Source organism: Malania oleifera, chromosome 1 (genome assembly GCF_029873635.1).
Source record: "Malania oleifera isolate guangnan ecotype guangnan chromosome 1, ASM2987363v1, whole genome shotgun sequence".
Lineage (NCBI taxonomy): Eukaryota > Viridiplantae > Streptophyta > Magnoliopsida > Santalales > Ximeniaceae > Malania > Malania oleifera.
The window spans coordinates 49547363-49564037 of record NC_080417.1 but is presented as its reverse complement, the minus strand read 5'-3'; the positions used below and the strand labels follow the sequence as shown (position 1 = coordinate 49564037).

The 16675-nt window shown below is 36.2% G+C and overlaps 2 protein-coding genes across 2 annotated transcripts; one reads left to right on the top strand and one right to left on the bottom strand.

Annotated features, from left to right (window-relative positions):
- The first annotated feature begins 2075 nt into the window (after nucleotides 1-2075).
- On the top strand, nucleotides 2076-7015 carry LOC131155816 (L10-interacting MYB domain-containing protein-like). Its single transcript, XM_058109253.1, has 3 exons — nucleotides 2076-2283; nucleotides 5330-5689; nucleotides 6228-7015. Exons 2-3 carry the CDS (start codon nucleotides 5330-5332, stop codon nucleotides 6774-6776), a joined length of 909 nt encoding a protein of 302 aa, XP_057965236.1. The 5' UTR covers nucleotides 2076-2283; the 3' UTR covers nucleotides 6777-7015.
- A 277-nt stretch (nucleotides 7016-7292) lies between these two features.
- LOC131155810 (protein ALTERED PHOSPHATE STARVATION RESPONSE 1) lies at nucleotides 7293-11771 on the bottom strand. The gene is made up of 4 exons (XM_058109242.1): nucleotides 10593-11771; nucleotides 10088-10293; nucleotides 9691-9914; nucleotides 7293-8470 (listed from the first exon to the last, which is right to left on the bottom strand). Exons 1-4 carry the CDS (start codon nucleotides 11275-11277, stop codon nucleotides 7687-7689), a joined length of 1899 nt encoding a protein of 632 aa, XP_057965225.1. The 5' UTR covers nucleotides 11278-11771; the 3' UTR covers nucleotides 7293-7686.
- Between the last annotated feature and the right edge of the window lie 4904 nt (nucleotides 11772-16675).

The window sequence follows — 16675 nt, the reverse complement described above, 5'->3', positions numbered from 1 at the left end:
TTGAAGCCATATCAATAATCGCTCTAATACAAATTTTTTTGTAATAATGGATCAGATAAGTAGGATGCACAACGGAATAAATACACAATAAGCAAATCAAACTCAATAAAAAAACATGAAATAACAAGTACAACAACAAGATATACGTGGTTCGGCAAAGCCTACATCCACAGAAGCAATCAGCACAAAAATTTTACTAAGAAATTTGAGAATACACAATACACTTCACAAAGATCTCTCTCATATCTCATAATACCCTCAGATAGGGATAAATAGACATTCCTTCAGAGGTTTCCCTCCAATTACCCAACCACCCCAATGTTCAAATTCAAAATTTAAATTTCTTCTCGCAGCCCAGGCACACTTGTCGACGAGAATAGTGGATTTGTTGACGAGTCAAAGAAGCCCACTCGTGCACAAGTTTTTGACTCTAAGATCTTCTGATTCTCGGTATCTAATCGTTGACGAGCACAGGGCACTCGTAAGCGAGTCTTCTGTTGCCAACACAAGAAGACTTCTCTCACATGTTTTTCTTCCTTTGTTTGTGATTCCACCGAGTATAAGAGTCACACACAAATATAACATATTATATATATTTTATATATATTGAAATATTAAATCGGTTAATTGATTTAATCGAAATTTGGTTCGGTAGGTTTTGAGTTTGGTTAATATGAAATTTCGGTTCGGTTCACTTAATGAGAATTTTAAACCAAAATTTTTTTGGTTAATTTGATTAATTCTGTACTAACTGAATGCTTGCCCCTAGTAATTAAGTACCATATATAAAATATAACAAATGCAGTAATTAGCAGCAATAATTTTTGAAATCTTTAAGACTCGGTATGCAACAAGATCATAAATTGTGGCGGAGCGAAGCCAAAGTATATAAATAAAAATATTATTTAATGTTCTAGATTTTGTTTGAAACTTGAAAAACATTGGAATTTTTTTTTTGAAGAATCCATTTTTTAATGCTTCGTTTCCAAGGAAAGTACAAAAGGAAATAAAAAAAAATATATTTTCAAGTCAAGTAAAATTTTAATTTTACAGATCATTAATATTTGATTTTTCGTTACACTATCATATTAACACAAATTTATATTTTTAAAATAATTAAATATAAAGAGAAATATAATAAAAAGTCAGTTTCCTTCTTATTTCTCTCCCCAAGAAAAATCCTCGAGTCAAATAGACCCTTTGTATATTTATATTTATTATAATTTTCATTGAGTTTTAACTAAATTATCTACTGTATTAACTTAAAAGAATTAAAATTTTTTTTAAAAAAAATTTATTACCATGAATAAAAACATTCTAATAATGGTAGAAAAGAGTCTAAAAATAATATGATCAACTATTTAAAAACATATAAAGAAGAATTTAAAGGAGAGTCCTCACTTGAAGAAATTTTTCAAGTTCTCAATTGAATTTTTTTTTTTTTTTTTTCTATTTGAATCTCCAACTTCGGCTCCTCCAAAGTGAAACCAAACTAAGGAGGAATGTGACCAACCCTAAAATTACCTCCTAATAAATTAAGGATTGACCTTAGTGTTGAACAAAACCCAAGACTTCCTATATATATTATCAAGAAGCCTTTTAATCCACCCATGTTAACTTAAAACATTATGTGAAATTATACTAAAACTTGCATAAATAATTTTACAAACAGGACAACTTACAGTTCCTCAACCAAAAAAAATAATAACATAAAAATAAATAACGGAATGTCCAAAATTTTTATTTAAAATAAAAGTACGGCTATAGTAAAATCCAACCCAAGAATAAGAATGAAAATTATTCTTCTACAAAACATGTGTAAAAAATTAAATTAGAGGTACAAAACAAGTAAATTGTTTACAATCTCACAAACTAACATTTATCATTTTATAACTATAATATTTGCAACATGGATATCTTTTATTGTTACTCTTCTATATTCTTAATTGGTGCAATTTACACTACATTTTGTTTTATTTACGAAAAAACCTGCGAAATTAGGTGGAGCCCGGGTCCTCACTCCGAGTCCGAGTCTCGAGTCGACTCCTTGACTCGACAGCCAAGATACGATCCTTGTCTGGTCCGGCTGGGAATTTTTTCCTTCAGTAAAATGCTTTTTTTTTTTTTCCTTATAGAATTCGAAAAAAATTGCGGATTTCGGCGATTTCAAAAGTTAGGTTTATTTGATTTATTCTCCTCATCGGCTTACCAGTTACAGTTGTGGAGCTCCGAGCCTCGCAACGGTCGAATCGATTAGCTGCTGTGAATTAGGGCTCCTCAGAGGTGAGTCCATCTCTCTCTCTCTCTCTCTCAAACACACGGAGACACATAAACGCTCGAACACAAAGAAACTTTCTTTTCATTTTCCTTGAATTCAATGCGTGTAAGTTTATGAGTCAACCAGCTTACGGTGTTAGAATTGCGATTAATCGTTTTTTTTTTTTTTTTCTGTTTCCTTGTTTCTTGAGGTTTTTAATGATACTCAGTTTGTTGAATTAGGTTAGTATAATAATTTGGAACTCGTTTTGGTGGTTTTTGTGTGTGGATTGTACTCTTACCCCAGCAAGCTAGGGCGAAATTACAGGCTTGCTTTCGTTTGAAGTTATAGCTGCGCGTTGAAAAATTAATTGGCACTTTTGGCTTGCCATGTCACTGCCATTTGGAAACTCGTTTCCTCAAGTCAGAAAACACTTCCTCTTCTGCTGCTCCCTCTCCCTTCACCATCCCCTTTCGCCTTCCTGGAGACACTCATAGATATGTTTGCGGCACGTGCATACATGCTTGTTTTATTATATATTAATATTAGTATTTGAAAGGGTGTGTAGACGTGCATTTATTGCGTCATGCATTAATATTTGAAGGATTACTTGTGTAAAAACTGTCTAGTTGGACTGACACTTGAATTGTTTTGCATTTCATTAGTCTTTGTTATATTCCGGGAGAAGTTGGTTTTGGAAAGCATTGAAATGATTATTGAAAATTTTGAATTTTGGAATCAAGTTTGGCTTTTGAAATCTAAACTTGGGTTTGATGATGAGGGTTTAAACTGTTTTGCAGTTTTGTGTGTATGTGTGTGTGTATTTTGTTTTGTTTTTTGTTTTTGAGATGTAAAAATTTGTATGATAGGACACCAAGGGAGGAATGGAACAAAATTGGTTTGTAGGAAGATGAAGGACCCTACCCTACAAATCCTTATTGTTTTAGCTGAATCTTGTGGAGAAAGAACGGAATGAAATTGGGTGGTTCAGCTTCAACATACCTACAGGGAAGTGAACAAAATTGTGGATTGGCTTGCCAACTACACCAACTCTTAGTATTGGGTTGCTTTCACTTCCAATGCTCTCTCAAGATTTGCATCTTCCAGGGAGTTGCAGGCCCATGTAGTGTTGTGAACTTGTGATGTAATTTTCTTTTTCTCTTCTGTTTGGGCTTTGCCCTCTCCATGACCAAAAAACACAGACACCGGGGAATTGCTAATCTGGGGACAAAACAAACGGCCACGGGGGTTTTTTTTTTTTTTTTAATTCACTTCAAGATTTGTAAGACTTGAGCTCTGCTATAAGATTTTCAGAGTTCTGAAAAATTAAGTATACCAAAGATATCCTTTTTCTGCACAATTGATTCATTCCTTTCAAAAGATCTTTGATTCCTTTATCTCCATATGCATGGAAATAAACCCAATGGGGCCATGTCCCACACTCTTTTTAAACACTCATGACATCTCTTAATTTTCCAATGTTGAAGAAGAGAAGACATGCTTTGTGCTATAAGGCATATCCCAAACATCACAATCCACAAACCACTACAAAACAAACTCCAGAGTTACCTAGGTTTGCTGCAATGAAGTAACTGGCATCGTCGTTTACTCAGCTCCCTTACATATAAAGCACCTTTTAACTAAATCACCCGTCCTCCTAAAATTCGCCAGTAAGAGTGGCCACACTAGCTGCTTCCCCTAAGCAAAGGAAGCAACCTTCTTTGGGGCTAACCTTTTGACATAGCTTTCCTTGGAAAGATGGTTTCTCCACTTCACCCCAAAATCTTAGAGCCGTTTCCTCCCAACCATCTGATATAATGTTCCCTATTAACATCAATCCTACTCTCATGAAGGTGAGAATCTCCTCGCCAACTCCTTACCAATCTGAATGTCCATCCTAAAGCAGGCATTCCATGCAACCCCTTTTTTACTCGAAAGGACACATTCCCTACCAATTCTCCTTTGAATCTTGCCAAGTTGAACACAATTAGGAATGAATTTTTTTAAGGCTACATGCTTGCACCAGAGATCAATCTAGAACTTGATCCTACTATTTTTTCCCACCACAAACCCAATTAATTGAGAAATATTCTCCTTCTGTTCCCTAATGCCTGTCCAAAGGCCTATACCATGAGAAATGTTCACCTCATTTGAAAGCCAAAGCCCAGCTCCAGCGGACTGGCTGAATTTGTTTGATATAACTATCTCCCATGAAGCTTCATCCTCCGCTGCAGACTTCCACAGCCATTAAGGAGGTTTGACAGTTTTTGCACAGCGTAAAGAATGTGGACTGCAGTCTGGGGGTTCTAAAACTTGCCTTGGAATGACATATTTTCTAACAGTGTAAAACAAGGATATATATACCATAAATCTAGGAATCAATTCTGAATAAAACAGGAGTATGGATGTTGTGGTTATGATAAATCTTTAACAAGTTACTGTGGATGCATTTTCATGGAAGAAGAATTTATATATAACCTGTTGTTTGAGAGAACCTGGTTTTGTAGTATAAGTGTATAACAGACCATCTTTTCTGATGAGCACATATGCCAAATTCAAGGTTAAAATTACAAGTAGTTAATTTCCCCCTTCCCCCTTGTTTGTGACTGAAAAAGCCCTACATATACAGTATGATATAGATTCTTCTTCCTTGAAAGTGCATCCACAGTCACTAGCTAAATATTTCTGCACACCCCACTCCCCCCTCCCCAAACACATGCAGGGTTTGCGACCTTTGACCCTATACAGTATGATATGGATTATGAACCGTTCATGCTTGATGTATGAACCTCTCTGCTCTCAATATACTTTTGCGTGTATGAGACAGCAGCCTTTTCCACAACATGAGCTATAGTTTAAGGAGGGAGGTTTTCAGAAAGAAATCTAGTACCCATCATTCTTTGCCAGTTGCCACTGTTGCCCACTATGTCACAGTTCGAGTTGAGTTTTTTGAGCAGGTGGGTTCCCCCCCCTCTTTGGGCTGTGATCTGCCCTAATTGTTGATCTTCATGATGGTTATTGTGCTTTCATATTTTTCTTCACTAAGTTTATATATGAATTGTGAAACTGTAGATGGCTAGCCGGCCTACACGGTCGAGGAGACCACCACCAGCTCAGCAACATGAGCAACAGTCAAGGGCCAAGTGGACTAATGACCTCACTAAGATACTTTTAGATTTGATGGTTGACCAGGTTCAGAAGGGGAATAAACAAAACAAATCTTTTGGGAAGAAAGCATGGAGGTTTATGTGTGATGAATTTTATGAGAAAACAGGTCTGAAATGGGATAAGGAGCAGTTGAAGAACCGGTATGCTGTCCTAAGGAGGCAGTATGTCACTGTAAAGTCTCTTCTTGATCAAAATGATTTCAGTTGGGATGAATCCACAGGTGCCATCATAGCCAAGGATGAAGCTTGGGACCAATACATTAGGGTATGCGCTTCCTGTTTCCAACTTTCCATTGGCTTATATATTCATCAACAAAATCTTTAAATTGATTAAACTGTGTGAATGATGTACCCAATGATTTGGCAGCAGACTTCTTGGCTACAATGGGATCCACATCAAGTTACAAAACTTTCATTTGGCGTTTGGTTTGGGGAATCACATGCTTGAGAATCCTATGTCTGGGAATGAGAACATCCTCAAGGGAATCCAGATTGATTGGAATGTTCTGTGGGCGTAATGGATTCCCACCCACATGCCATGGGCATCAAGAATTTCGAACTTATGTTCCCAGGAATCTTCAAAGATTCCCTAAACCAAACGACCAGCAGGGTTATTGTTTATTGGTACTTGAAGGTTTTGCATATTTTCTTTACACCATGGAATATCTCATCAAGCAAAATATTATCCCATTGTTTAAATAATGTTCTCATTCTGAGGTTGGAGTTCCTCCAAAACTAGGAGTAGATTTATTATCTTTATCTAACATCCCCTACAAATGCCCCATTGGCAACATATGTGCCAGGAACATCCTGATGCTGAGACTATCAGAAGCACTGGCTGCCCAATCTACAAACAGTTATGCTCAATATTCACAGAACCAGGAATGAATGGGAAGTATGGCAACTCTAATGAATACGAGGATGGGACTCCTTTTATGGTTCCTTGTCCAGAGCCACTGAACACATTTCATGAGGAGTCATCATCAGAATCTGAGGATGAGGCTGATGTGGCTGATGAGCAAGAGAAGTTTCAATCTACTATGCTGAGTTCTGGTCATCGCAAGAGGGGGCGGAAGGGAATTGATGATATTATTGCAAATGCTATATTGGAGATGGCTGCTGCTTCAAAACTGAGGACAGCTGCTATAGAGCAGTGTAATGCCAGATTCTCTATAGCTACTTGTGTTAAAGCATTGGATGAGATGGAAGGCGTAGATGAAAGAGTCTATTTTGCTGCTCTGAATTTATTTGACAACCCAAATGCGAGGGAGACTTTCTTGTCTCTCAAAATCGACAAGCGCTTGACTTGGTTGTATGGCAAGTGTACAGCTAGATCTAGTTCCATCCATTGATAGAGGGAACAATTCTGTATTTGGTGATTATCCATTGGGTAATTGATGAAGCCAAATTAGAGTAGAATTTTTCAGTGTTGCAGGAGTTTTGAAACATGACCCAAGTATGTTTGGGTTACAGTATACTCGAGAGTAGTGCATAGTGTTCGTATATTGTCATGAGACTATTTTGGAGTTTTACATAGAAACCATTTATATTTGTAGGTGAGGGTTGAAATGCAAATAATCAATTTGCAGTATGGTGAACATGGGCAGAAGCACACTACCTAATCACATAAAAATAATAATTAAATAAAGCTGCGTTTTTGACATTTTATCTATTATCCACTTAATCCCACAGGTTGTGTTCCCAAGAACAGAATCATGGCACATTCTTTTGCTGTAAGACAAGAATATATTAGAACAGTAGTGCATGGACAGTCACTAGAGGTTCCTATCTTATAATGTGCCTGCAGGAATATTTTAGGGCACAGCCTGGCAGGCAGAATGTCAGATGGATCTCTCAAGTAGGAGAGATTTTAAAATTTTGTTAAAGTCATTTTTCAGAGGCAATTTCAGCCGTCAGGTTTGTACACTTCATTGATGGACCTAATGGTCAACCTCGTTAAAAAAAACAAATAACAAATCACAAGATGATTGATTAAAAAATCACAATCTCCAAGGCCTAAAATTTTGTGAAAACAAAACAGGAGAAAATACAAAGCATTCCTATGACAATGCAATGATCAGATTGCACCACACAGATCTGTGTAGGAGGCAATTCCGGCTAGCTTCTGAACCAGGAAAACTTTCTGGGGTTGGGTTGATCCTGCGGCAGAAACAAAATGCACAATCTATACAGCAACCCAGTAATGGATATGTTTCTTCTAAAACTCTCAGGACCTATTACACACAGAGGAAAGTGGTATTCTTAAGCTTTTAGCATCTTCACATCCGTCCCCTTACCATCACTTTTGGCTTGGTTGTGTGCAGACTCAAATGCTTGCATACACACACTAGAAAAACCCGTTACAGCTTGAAACACATGGGGAAAACCCATCTGCAGATTGTTCAGTGTCATTGCTCGAGTTACACCAATTGATTTTTCGTGCTTTGTCTTCTCCTCCTCTGCCTTCGCTCTCAAAAGCTCCACCTTTGCTCGCTTCCCTGCAACTGGGTCCTTTCCTCTTTTAGTGCTTGATGTTTCAGACATTGAAAATGGACCATACTTGCTCTCCAGTGACCTCAGTTCAACTGCCTTCTTCTCAAGTTCTTTAAATGCAGAGTCTGACTTTTTCTTCTGCTTATACTCTTCTGCCTGTTGAACGACTATGGCATGAATTACTGTCAAGAAACTCTTGATTCCCTCAGATGCCACTTTGTCTGGAACGCGGTCCACTGCAAGGTGCCATTCTTCGGAGAGTGAGAAAATAGTACGTTCCTCTCTGGTAGGGGAGAAAGGGCTTTTGTTGACTTGGAAGATACTGAGGCGAAGCCATCCCATGAGAGAAAGGACGTAGTCCCGTTGGGCCTTAACTAGGTTGCAGAAAGACATGTGCCACTGCTGGACTTCGAGCTCAAGTTGGAGAGCTGATTGGCGGTGAATCTCAGAGGTGGGTTCGACAGATGGGATGGTGTTGAGAAATTTGAGCTGCTGAACTATGTGGGTCTGGACCTGGTGACACTCGTACATGCTTCTCCACATGGACATTAGCCTGTAAAACCAAGCCAAACAGAAAAAAAGAAATCATATGTGCCTTTGGACATAACTAAAGTGGAATGAACCCTTTCAACTGGTTGCAAACTAAGTATAATATGATTTCGTGTATGGTTTGATGTGTGCATATATCTATAGCTGCATGTATGTGTGCACATATGAATGCAAGAATAAAGCTTCTCTCCAAGAGTAAAAGAAAACAATCCCAATTTACTCTGGAGAAAATTAGTCCCGTAATTCTGTGCCGTCGCAGGATATGTTATATAATTGGTCTGTCCGTTTGATACACCCTCTCTTTTCTTCCTCGAAGGGCCATAAGAAAAACCACATCATAGTTTTTGTCCTTCATGGTAAGGGCTTTGTTTACAAAAGATGGCTTCTGATTGTAGAGAGAGACCAAAAGCAAGCACCAATCCCACTAAAGCTCAGCAGCCGAAGCACTGCCCTTGCCTAATTTTGAACCTTTCAGACATCTTTTATAAAGCTTGGTACTAGGTCACAGGAACCAGCAGAGTTTTGTATTTTTGCGCCATACCCCAAACAGATAGTTCACCCATAGAACAGCTGGAATCAGAACGTCTATGCAACAAAAAAAGCAAACCAACGGGCATGAAGGGCCAGAAAAAAAAAAAGCAGTCAAAAGCAATCTCCGTGCTGTACTGCCTTCAGCATATTATCCTTGCCAAAGCATTAGAATTGACTTTTGACTTTCCTCACTAAATTATAGTTGCGCCAACAAGTATGCTGCCTATCGTTTAGAAGAGGGTCCAAAATGTTCCAAGTCCTGAATAGGAAGGTGAGTCATATCCAACCCGGACAAATTGTTAAGAACATTAATTTGGAAAGCTCAATCCAATGACCATTCAATTCTTCGTTGTATTAGGTATAAGCAAGCTAAGTACCCGTTTGGGGCAGCTTATAAATCAAAATGATTTCGTAATACTTTTGACAAGAGTTCATGAATTCGTTGCTGTTGCAAAGTGATTTGGAACTTAAAATTATTTGTGAAAGAATTTTGGTTATAGAAGTTTCCTCCAAAAGTGATTTTACATCATTTTAGGTTAGTGTAAAACTAATATTAGCTTTTTAGCTGCCCCAAATGACCTCTTAACTTTCCAAGGCTTGCTTGCTTGCTTGAGCATTTTTTTTTTTTTTTTTCCATTGGGAAGGAAAGACCTAAGATCATGCTAGGAATTTGGAGAATAGTGGGACACTAACCCTTTAACAAGTTCAAGGAGTTGGGGATGAAGCTCTGATTCCCTTAGTTTGATTATTTCAACAGATGTAGTCTCGATGGCCTGGGAAGCCACCATCATCTTTGATTCTAACTTTTCAACTTCTTTCTTGGTTTTCTCAGTCTTCACATAGTCAGCCCTCTTCACCTCTAGCTTCCTCAGCTGTGCCACCTTCTTCTCATGCTCCTTCTTCATTGCCTCAGCATTCTAAGACCACCCCAAAACAAGAAAAACAACAACAATTAATAATACTTAATGTTAAGAATTCAGTGTTCCAATTTTTTTTTTTTTTTATTCCCTTTGGCTCCCAAAAGCAAAATCACATAAACCCCACAAGAGGGGAAATCTTCAAAGAAAGCATGGAATTGTACGGAGTATACCTTGACCTCCTCGTACAGTTTCTTCTCCCAAGCACACAGCCTCTCCAAAGTAGAGCAGTGACTGCCACTGAGAACATCACCACCAGCAATGTCACTTGCCACCGTTTCCTCACCCAACTTCCCAAATCCGTTCAATTTCACACTCACATTCGAACCCCATGTCCATATCAGTGGACTCAAACTCTTCCCACCGTTATAAAGCTTACCTGTTCAAAAACCCCACATCCAAAAACAATCAATCAACTACTACATTCCCTTTTGGTTGGCTGGAACATTGTTTGCAGGCGACCAAAAACAAACCCCCAAATCTCAGTTTTCTTAGCAAGTCAACCAAACGGCAGGCAAACAGGAAAATCAAAATCCAGAGCAAAACCTCCCAGGATAAATTTAAGAAAAAAAGGGCCGACCAAGACCAACCAACTCTAAACATAAAAAATATAAAATTTAAATTTGTTAAATTTCTTATTTATTAAAGTTTAGTTTTAGATGTATACTCAATTGCTACCTCCTCTGTGACTGGAAAAGCCAGAGCTTGGCACTTCTAAGAGCAGCGACACCTGCCAACCAGCATCAGCAGCCTTAAGAAAATACTCATCAACCTCTTTGATGATTTCCCTAAGATCTTTACTCTTTTTCGAGATCACCATTGCTAGTTCAGCGGAGGCAGCTTCGTCTGAAAACCCACTGACCATAGAAGGCGGCGCCGCCACGCTAGCCGACATCGCCGCCGGAGGAGGAGCGGCCGTTTCGGAAGCCGTGGTAGCGGCTTCCCATTCCTCCTCCGTCGCAGACCGTGACGACGACGGCACAAATGGGTCCCAGAAATCCCAGCTCGACGGCTGCGGGGGAGGCGGCGGAGGTGGAGCAGGGGTGCCGGAGTAAGACGTCCAGGAGTCAGAGGTCGGGCTCATCGGCGGCGGAGGAGGTGGAGGCGCCGGCGACTGAGGCGGCGGAGAGGGGAGGAGTGGCGGAAGGTGGTGTCGCAACTGCTGGTGGTGGTGGTGGAGGTCAGATTCTGCATTGGCGAACTGAAGCAGAGCAGAGCCGGTGCCGCGAAGAGAGCGAATGTACATGACGTGAGCCGCCGAGAAGGCTTGTCTGGCTTTCACCAACTGCTTCATGTACCCCTTTCGAGCTTTGCACCTTGAGACGATCTCTTCTCTCTCTATTCTCGAGTAACAGCAACCCATCTTGCGACTGCAAATCTTCTCGATCCTTTATTAATGCCTTTTTTCCTTGTCACAAGTAAATTACATCTGGGTTTTTCTCGTTTTACATTTTTAATCTCTGATTTGCAACAAAAGGGACCAAAACAAACGAAAAGATGGGATTTTTTTGGATTTTCCTATGGGATTTTCTTACTTTGCTCGAAGAAACGTTCCTTTGCCCTCTGAAGCTTTCAGCAATGGCAGATTTTTCAGGGGCTGCCTGCCCTCGTTGGTTTAAAGCCAGTCTCTATCCATCTTCTCACACCCTCCCTGCCATATCGAAGTTGCTTCATTTGCGTGAATTGAAGAGAAAAGCTTCACAACCACTGCCTTAGAAGCATCACCACTTCTTCTTCTTCTTCTTCTAATCTTCGCACATGAAGCTGAATGGTACTTTAGAGGAAAGCGATTGATTTGCAGAACAGTTTTAGATGTGCAGAGAGAGAGAGAGAGGGGCACATAGAGAGGCAGACAGCGTGGGGCAGAGTGCCGGCAATTTTATATTTTGAAACATAAAGACGAAAATACCCTCCACGAGGTCTATTATTCACAGCACACCCTTTCCGATTCACAGCCCAAAAAGAGGCGTCTGTTTTGGCACGAAGGGCAGTAGGGATAATTTGGTAAATTGAGTCATCAACGTCCACGGCGACGGACAGGGAAAAAGCTAAATAGGGAAGTGTTTGAAAGTTGGGATCGGACGGCCATGAATGCTAATTGGGGGTTACGATTGGCAAGTATCAGACTTCAGTGTTAAAGTGCCCTAAGGTGGAATGTGCCGTTGGCAAACAAGCCCTGCGAGGTGCTCAAACCGACGTCGTCTAAGTTGCTGCTCCTCTTGCCCAGTGGTCAGTCAACAGTCAAAAATCAAAATACTGACATGGAAGAGTTAAATAAATTGGATTAGTTAATTTGGGGAGATGTGACAGAGGAATCTAACCAAATTCCGGAGTGGCATTGATAATATCTGATATAATGACGGAATTACCCTCTTTGCACTGGGAAAATTACCCTTCTTACCTTCATTATCAGTTATCAGTGCTTAAAAAAATGGTGGGGGGGTAAGAATGTAAACTTAAAATTGCCCAGCAATAATCTTTATTATAGCTCACTTTTCAAAAATCCTTCTATGTTTACTGATGGCTCTCACTTTCCAAATTGGGAAAAAAAATTGAGTCTCTTTCTTTGGGTTGTGCACTGTGTATTATGCATGTGTAGTGTATACATTGGTTATGTGTATCTGATCAAGCCAACACAACCCAATTCAAATTACTTTTTTTTATAAAAAAAAATAATTTTATTGTATTTAGATTGAATTGTAAATCGTAATTTTTATACAAACTAAACATATGGATCGGATGATGAATTGAGGGTGCAGCCCACCCAACCTCGTCGATCCAAATATAATGGTAAAAAAAGTACGAGAAACAACATGAAGGAAAAGAAGACAAAAGGCTAAAAATTGTGGCTGTGGAAAAAACTCTTTCTAGTTCTATTTTCGTATTTCGAGCTATTAGAAATATAAGTCACTTGCATGTATTCTGGAAAAATTTAATTTCACTATCACTTATTTTATTTTATTTTTTGGTTCTTTAGAAAATAAAATAAAATTAAACCACCCGTTCAACCCGATTCACCCAAACATCAACACAATCCAAATAAATTCAAATTGCATTCAATACAATGTGACTTTATTTTGGATTATTTCTCAAACTAACTTATTTGGTTAGGTTGGAAATTTGAACTTGATCTCACCCAACTCAACCTAACCCAACCATAAACAATCCTAATATTGCTTGTAGCATCTGGTTCACAAATGAAATCGATTCAAAATAGAATACATTTTAATAACAAATATTTTTAATAAAAAATAAAAAAGTGCTATTTTTTAAAAGCAAAAGACACTTCCTTCCTCCTGAGATTTGACAAAAAGATAAAGATATTTTCTAAAGTTTCAAAAATGTCATAAATATCTCATAAAATTTGCTAAAACAAAATATAAGGAGAGATTTGTATTTATTTATTTATTTATTTTTGGCAAACATCAGGGGAAGTCTTTGAAATTTTTAAAACTTCAGGAGAGGTCCCTAAAATTTTTGAAATCTTAAAAGAGATCATTATCTTTTTACCAAATCTCAAGTAAGGTCAGTATCTTTTACTTTTTTTTTTTTTAAATAAAGACAAACAAAAACTTGTATTACTTCAATTAAAATGGATTTTGCAAAAAATAATTGTTCTCAAAATCTTATCATGAGAATGCCTATTCATGTGAAATTGATATTCTCTTAGTTGGTATGACACTATTTTTTGTAATTTTTTTTTTTTTATAAATTGTTATATTCTTATGTATTGATTATACTATTGCACTCTATTTTATTTTACAAATCAAAAGTAATGTAAATGTAAAATATTGCCTTTTATTTGTCCACCATATGCAATGAATGTAAGGATAAAAAGAAAAATATTTACTTTAGAAATATTCAAGTATTTGCAATGAGCTACTTGTTACATGTTTGTGAAATAAAGATGCATTCACTTATTTTTTATTATTTTTCCTCCACTAAGTTGCCCTCCAAGATTTTGACCCTTACGTTTGACAAATATAACTTTGAACAGTAAAACGGTAGCAAAAATAGCAGATAGAATATTCTTTTTTTAATTTTTTCATTTTTGAAAAATTGACCATTGTTGTTTTTGTTGTTGTTGTGAGTTCTAATGCACGTGATTTATCGATTATTTAATTTTTTTTATTCATATGTTATAGAAAAGATCGAATTGTATTGCTATGTTACATTAGAATTGTATAATGGTGTATTGACTTTTGTAGATTGGGGAAAATTGAATAATTGAAGAGAAGCATACTATAAGCCAGCTCCTTCCCTTCTTTATTATTATTATTATTATTATTATTATTATTATTATTATTATAAACTTAAAATCTTAATTTTTTTAATTATAGATTTTGAATTTATTTATTTTAATATCATTGTTTACTTTGCAATGATTTTTAAAAAGAAAAAAAAATCGAAGTTCAAGAGAGTTAAACACTGCTCTTTTTTATTATTATTATTATATATGCAATGTAAACACAAGTCAAAGATAAACAAAAAAAGCTACCATGGGAATTAAAAAGTACATTGCACATATTTGTTTTTGTTCTTTACTCAAAGGTGCTCTTGACCATGATAAATTTAACCTACAAATTGTATAGCTTTCTTTCTTCCATTAGAAATAAACTATGGGAGACCAAAAATTTTCATTCTTTAGCCTAAATTGTCCACATTCATAGTTTTGAAATCTTAAGTTACAAACATTTCTATACTTTGGACCAACTGACCAAATGGGCTTCATAAGTGATAGGGTCCTTTAATTTATAAATTGATTCATTGTAAAAAACCAAAACTCGAATGTTGAAAGTGCAACAAGGGAAAAGAAAAAAAAAACCAAGAATAGGTATGCTCATTTTTGGTAAATGGCAATCAATTTTATTAAACCAAAAGAAAGTGAGTCCATCAGATAAGAAAATGAAATAAGTAAGATCAAAATAGGTAATGAAAGAAAAGAAAAGATATTAATCAAAATGAAATAAAATTGAGTAATGAGATGGCTAATATTCATATATTGGCTAGCCAACAAGTAAAGGTAAGACAACTGTTGCGGCCAAAAATTGGCTAGAAAATGCGGATCGATCTTGACCTTAATCACTTACAAAGAATCAAACAAAAAAGACTTGAAGGACCCGGAGTGTACTTCGGGAGATCACTCTGATGCCTAAATTAGGGAATACGGAAGGATTGGATTATTACAACAGTAAGAATGTGTGAGAGTGAGATTGTGAAAGAAGAATAAAAATGATGTAGTCATTATAGTTTTGAAAATTATGATGACACTGTCACAGAACAAACTGCATGTTTGTAAGAAAGAGAAAAAATGATCATTATTAGTCAATAAATGAAGAGACGAATTATTTGAGGCAATAGTCAATAAAGATGTCCATAGGCTTGAAATTGATTAATGTGGCAAAGAGGGATAACTTTTGATAATATTTTGATGATCAAAGTGATTCTAAAGAACAACCATTATCAGGTTCAACAATTTGGAAATTTCTCTTGATGACGTAATAGAAGTAAATATTTAATTTGAAATCTTCATAAACAATTTCCCTATTTCAAGCATAGTAGGATGAGTAGAAGTGAGATGATTGGGGATAGGGAGAAAATCGGCAGTGCAATGTTCTATTTTTCAAGAAAAAACCACTTTTGTTATGCATGATAACCTCATTAGGATGAGGTTACATGAATTCAGAACAATAGGCTTTATAGTGTAAAACAAGGCATTACCTTGCTTCTTGACATGCAGTAACCAATTGAAAGAAAAGATACCGTAATTGAAGAAACATAAATTGTAACGACTCCAAAACTATACATACAAGATTAGTGGAATAATCTTAAAAAATAAAAAATAAAAAATAAAAAAATAAAAAAAATAAAAAATAAAGAATAAATAAATAAATAAATTATTATTAATTAAATGATATAAAATAATATAGTACTATAATATTATACATATATATGTTAACATGATGAGTAAGTAACCTAAAGGTTTAAATCAACCCTCTCTCTCTCTCTCTCTCTCTCTCTCTCTCTCTCTCTCTCTCTCTCTCTCTCAATTTCTCTGCCATTTCTCGCCCAATTTGAAGAACGGACATTATTCATGGGTCCCAATTCCGCTCTTCAACAATTTAACTGGAGAAATTTCATTATCCGTACACCGTAGGCACCACTTCAGTGTTAGGATAAGTGGGTTAAATTATGTCAAATCTAATTTTAAAATATTCTCGATTAAATTTGAATACGTGAATTTAATTATATATGTGTTATTTAAATATATACCATTTTACCTGATTAAATTTGAGTTTGGGAATATGGTGATATTTGTTTTATTTAAATATACCCGAATATATGTTATTATAGATTTTCTTAGGCAATTTATTAAATTATAATTAGCACGCAAATACACCTAATTTAAACTAAGTACATGAAATTAATTATATCTGTTTTATTCAAATATGTAATTTTATTTAAATTTACTGAATATATATATTTATAAGGATTTCTAAGGAAATTAATAAAATAGTAATTATCATAAAAATCGTGTGGCATAAGTTTAATTTATTTTATTGTCTAATTAAGCATGTTGGGATTTTTACGGAGTTATATTTATTATGTGTTTTATTATGAATTTTACAGTATTATATTTATTACGTGTTTTATTAGGAATAATGATGAGACTTTATTACGAATTATAAGTTGAGAAAATGAGGAGATTATTATATTGTGTTATTGCATAAATTACAATTATATGTTTTGAAAACCCTGAT

What these genes read in the sequence shown, in the direction of transcription:
- LOC131155816 (XM_058109253.1), top strand. Translation starts at nt 5,330, where the DNA reads ATGGCTAGCCGGCCTACACGGTCGAGGAGACCACCACCAGCTCAGCAA. An exon ending in CTTGGGACCAATACATTAGG is followed by an intron (nt 5,690 to 6,227) that starts GTATGCGCTTCC and finishes CATATGTGCCAG; the next exon opens with GAACATCCTGATGCTGAGAC.
- LOC131155810 (XM_058109242.1), bottom strand. Translation starts at nt 11,277, where the DNA reads ATGGGTTGCTGTTACTCGAGAATAGAGAGAGAAGAGATCGTCTCAAGG. An exon ending in AACTGTACGAGGAGGTCAAG is followed by an intron (nt 9,915 to 10,087) that starts GTATACTCCGTA and finishes GGGTGGTCTTAG; the next exon opens with AATGCTGAGGCAATGAAGAA. An exon ending in CTCCTTGAACTTGTTAAAGG is followed by an intron (nt 8,471 to 9,690) that starts GTTAGTGTCCCA and finishes TTGGTTTTACAG; the next exon opens with GCTAATGTCCATGTGGAGAA.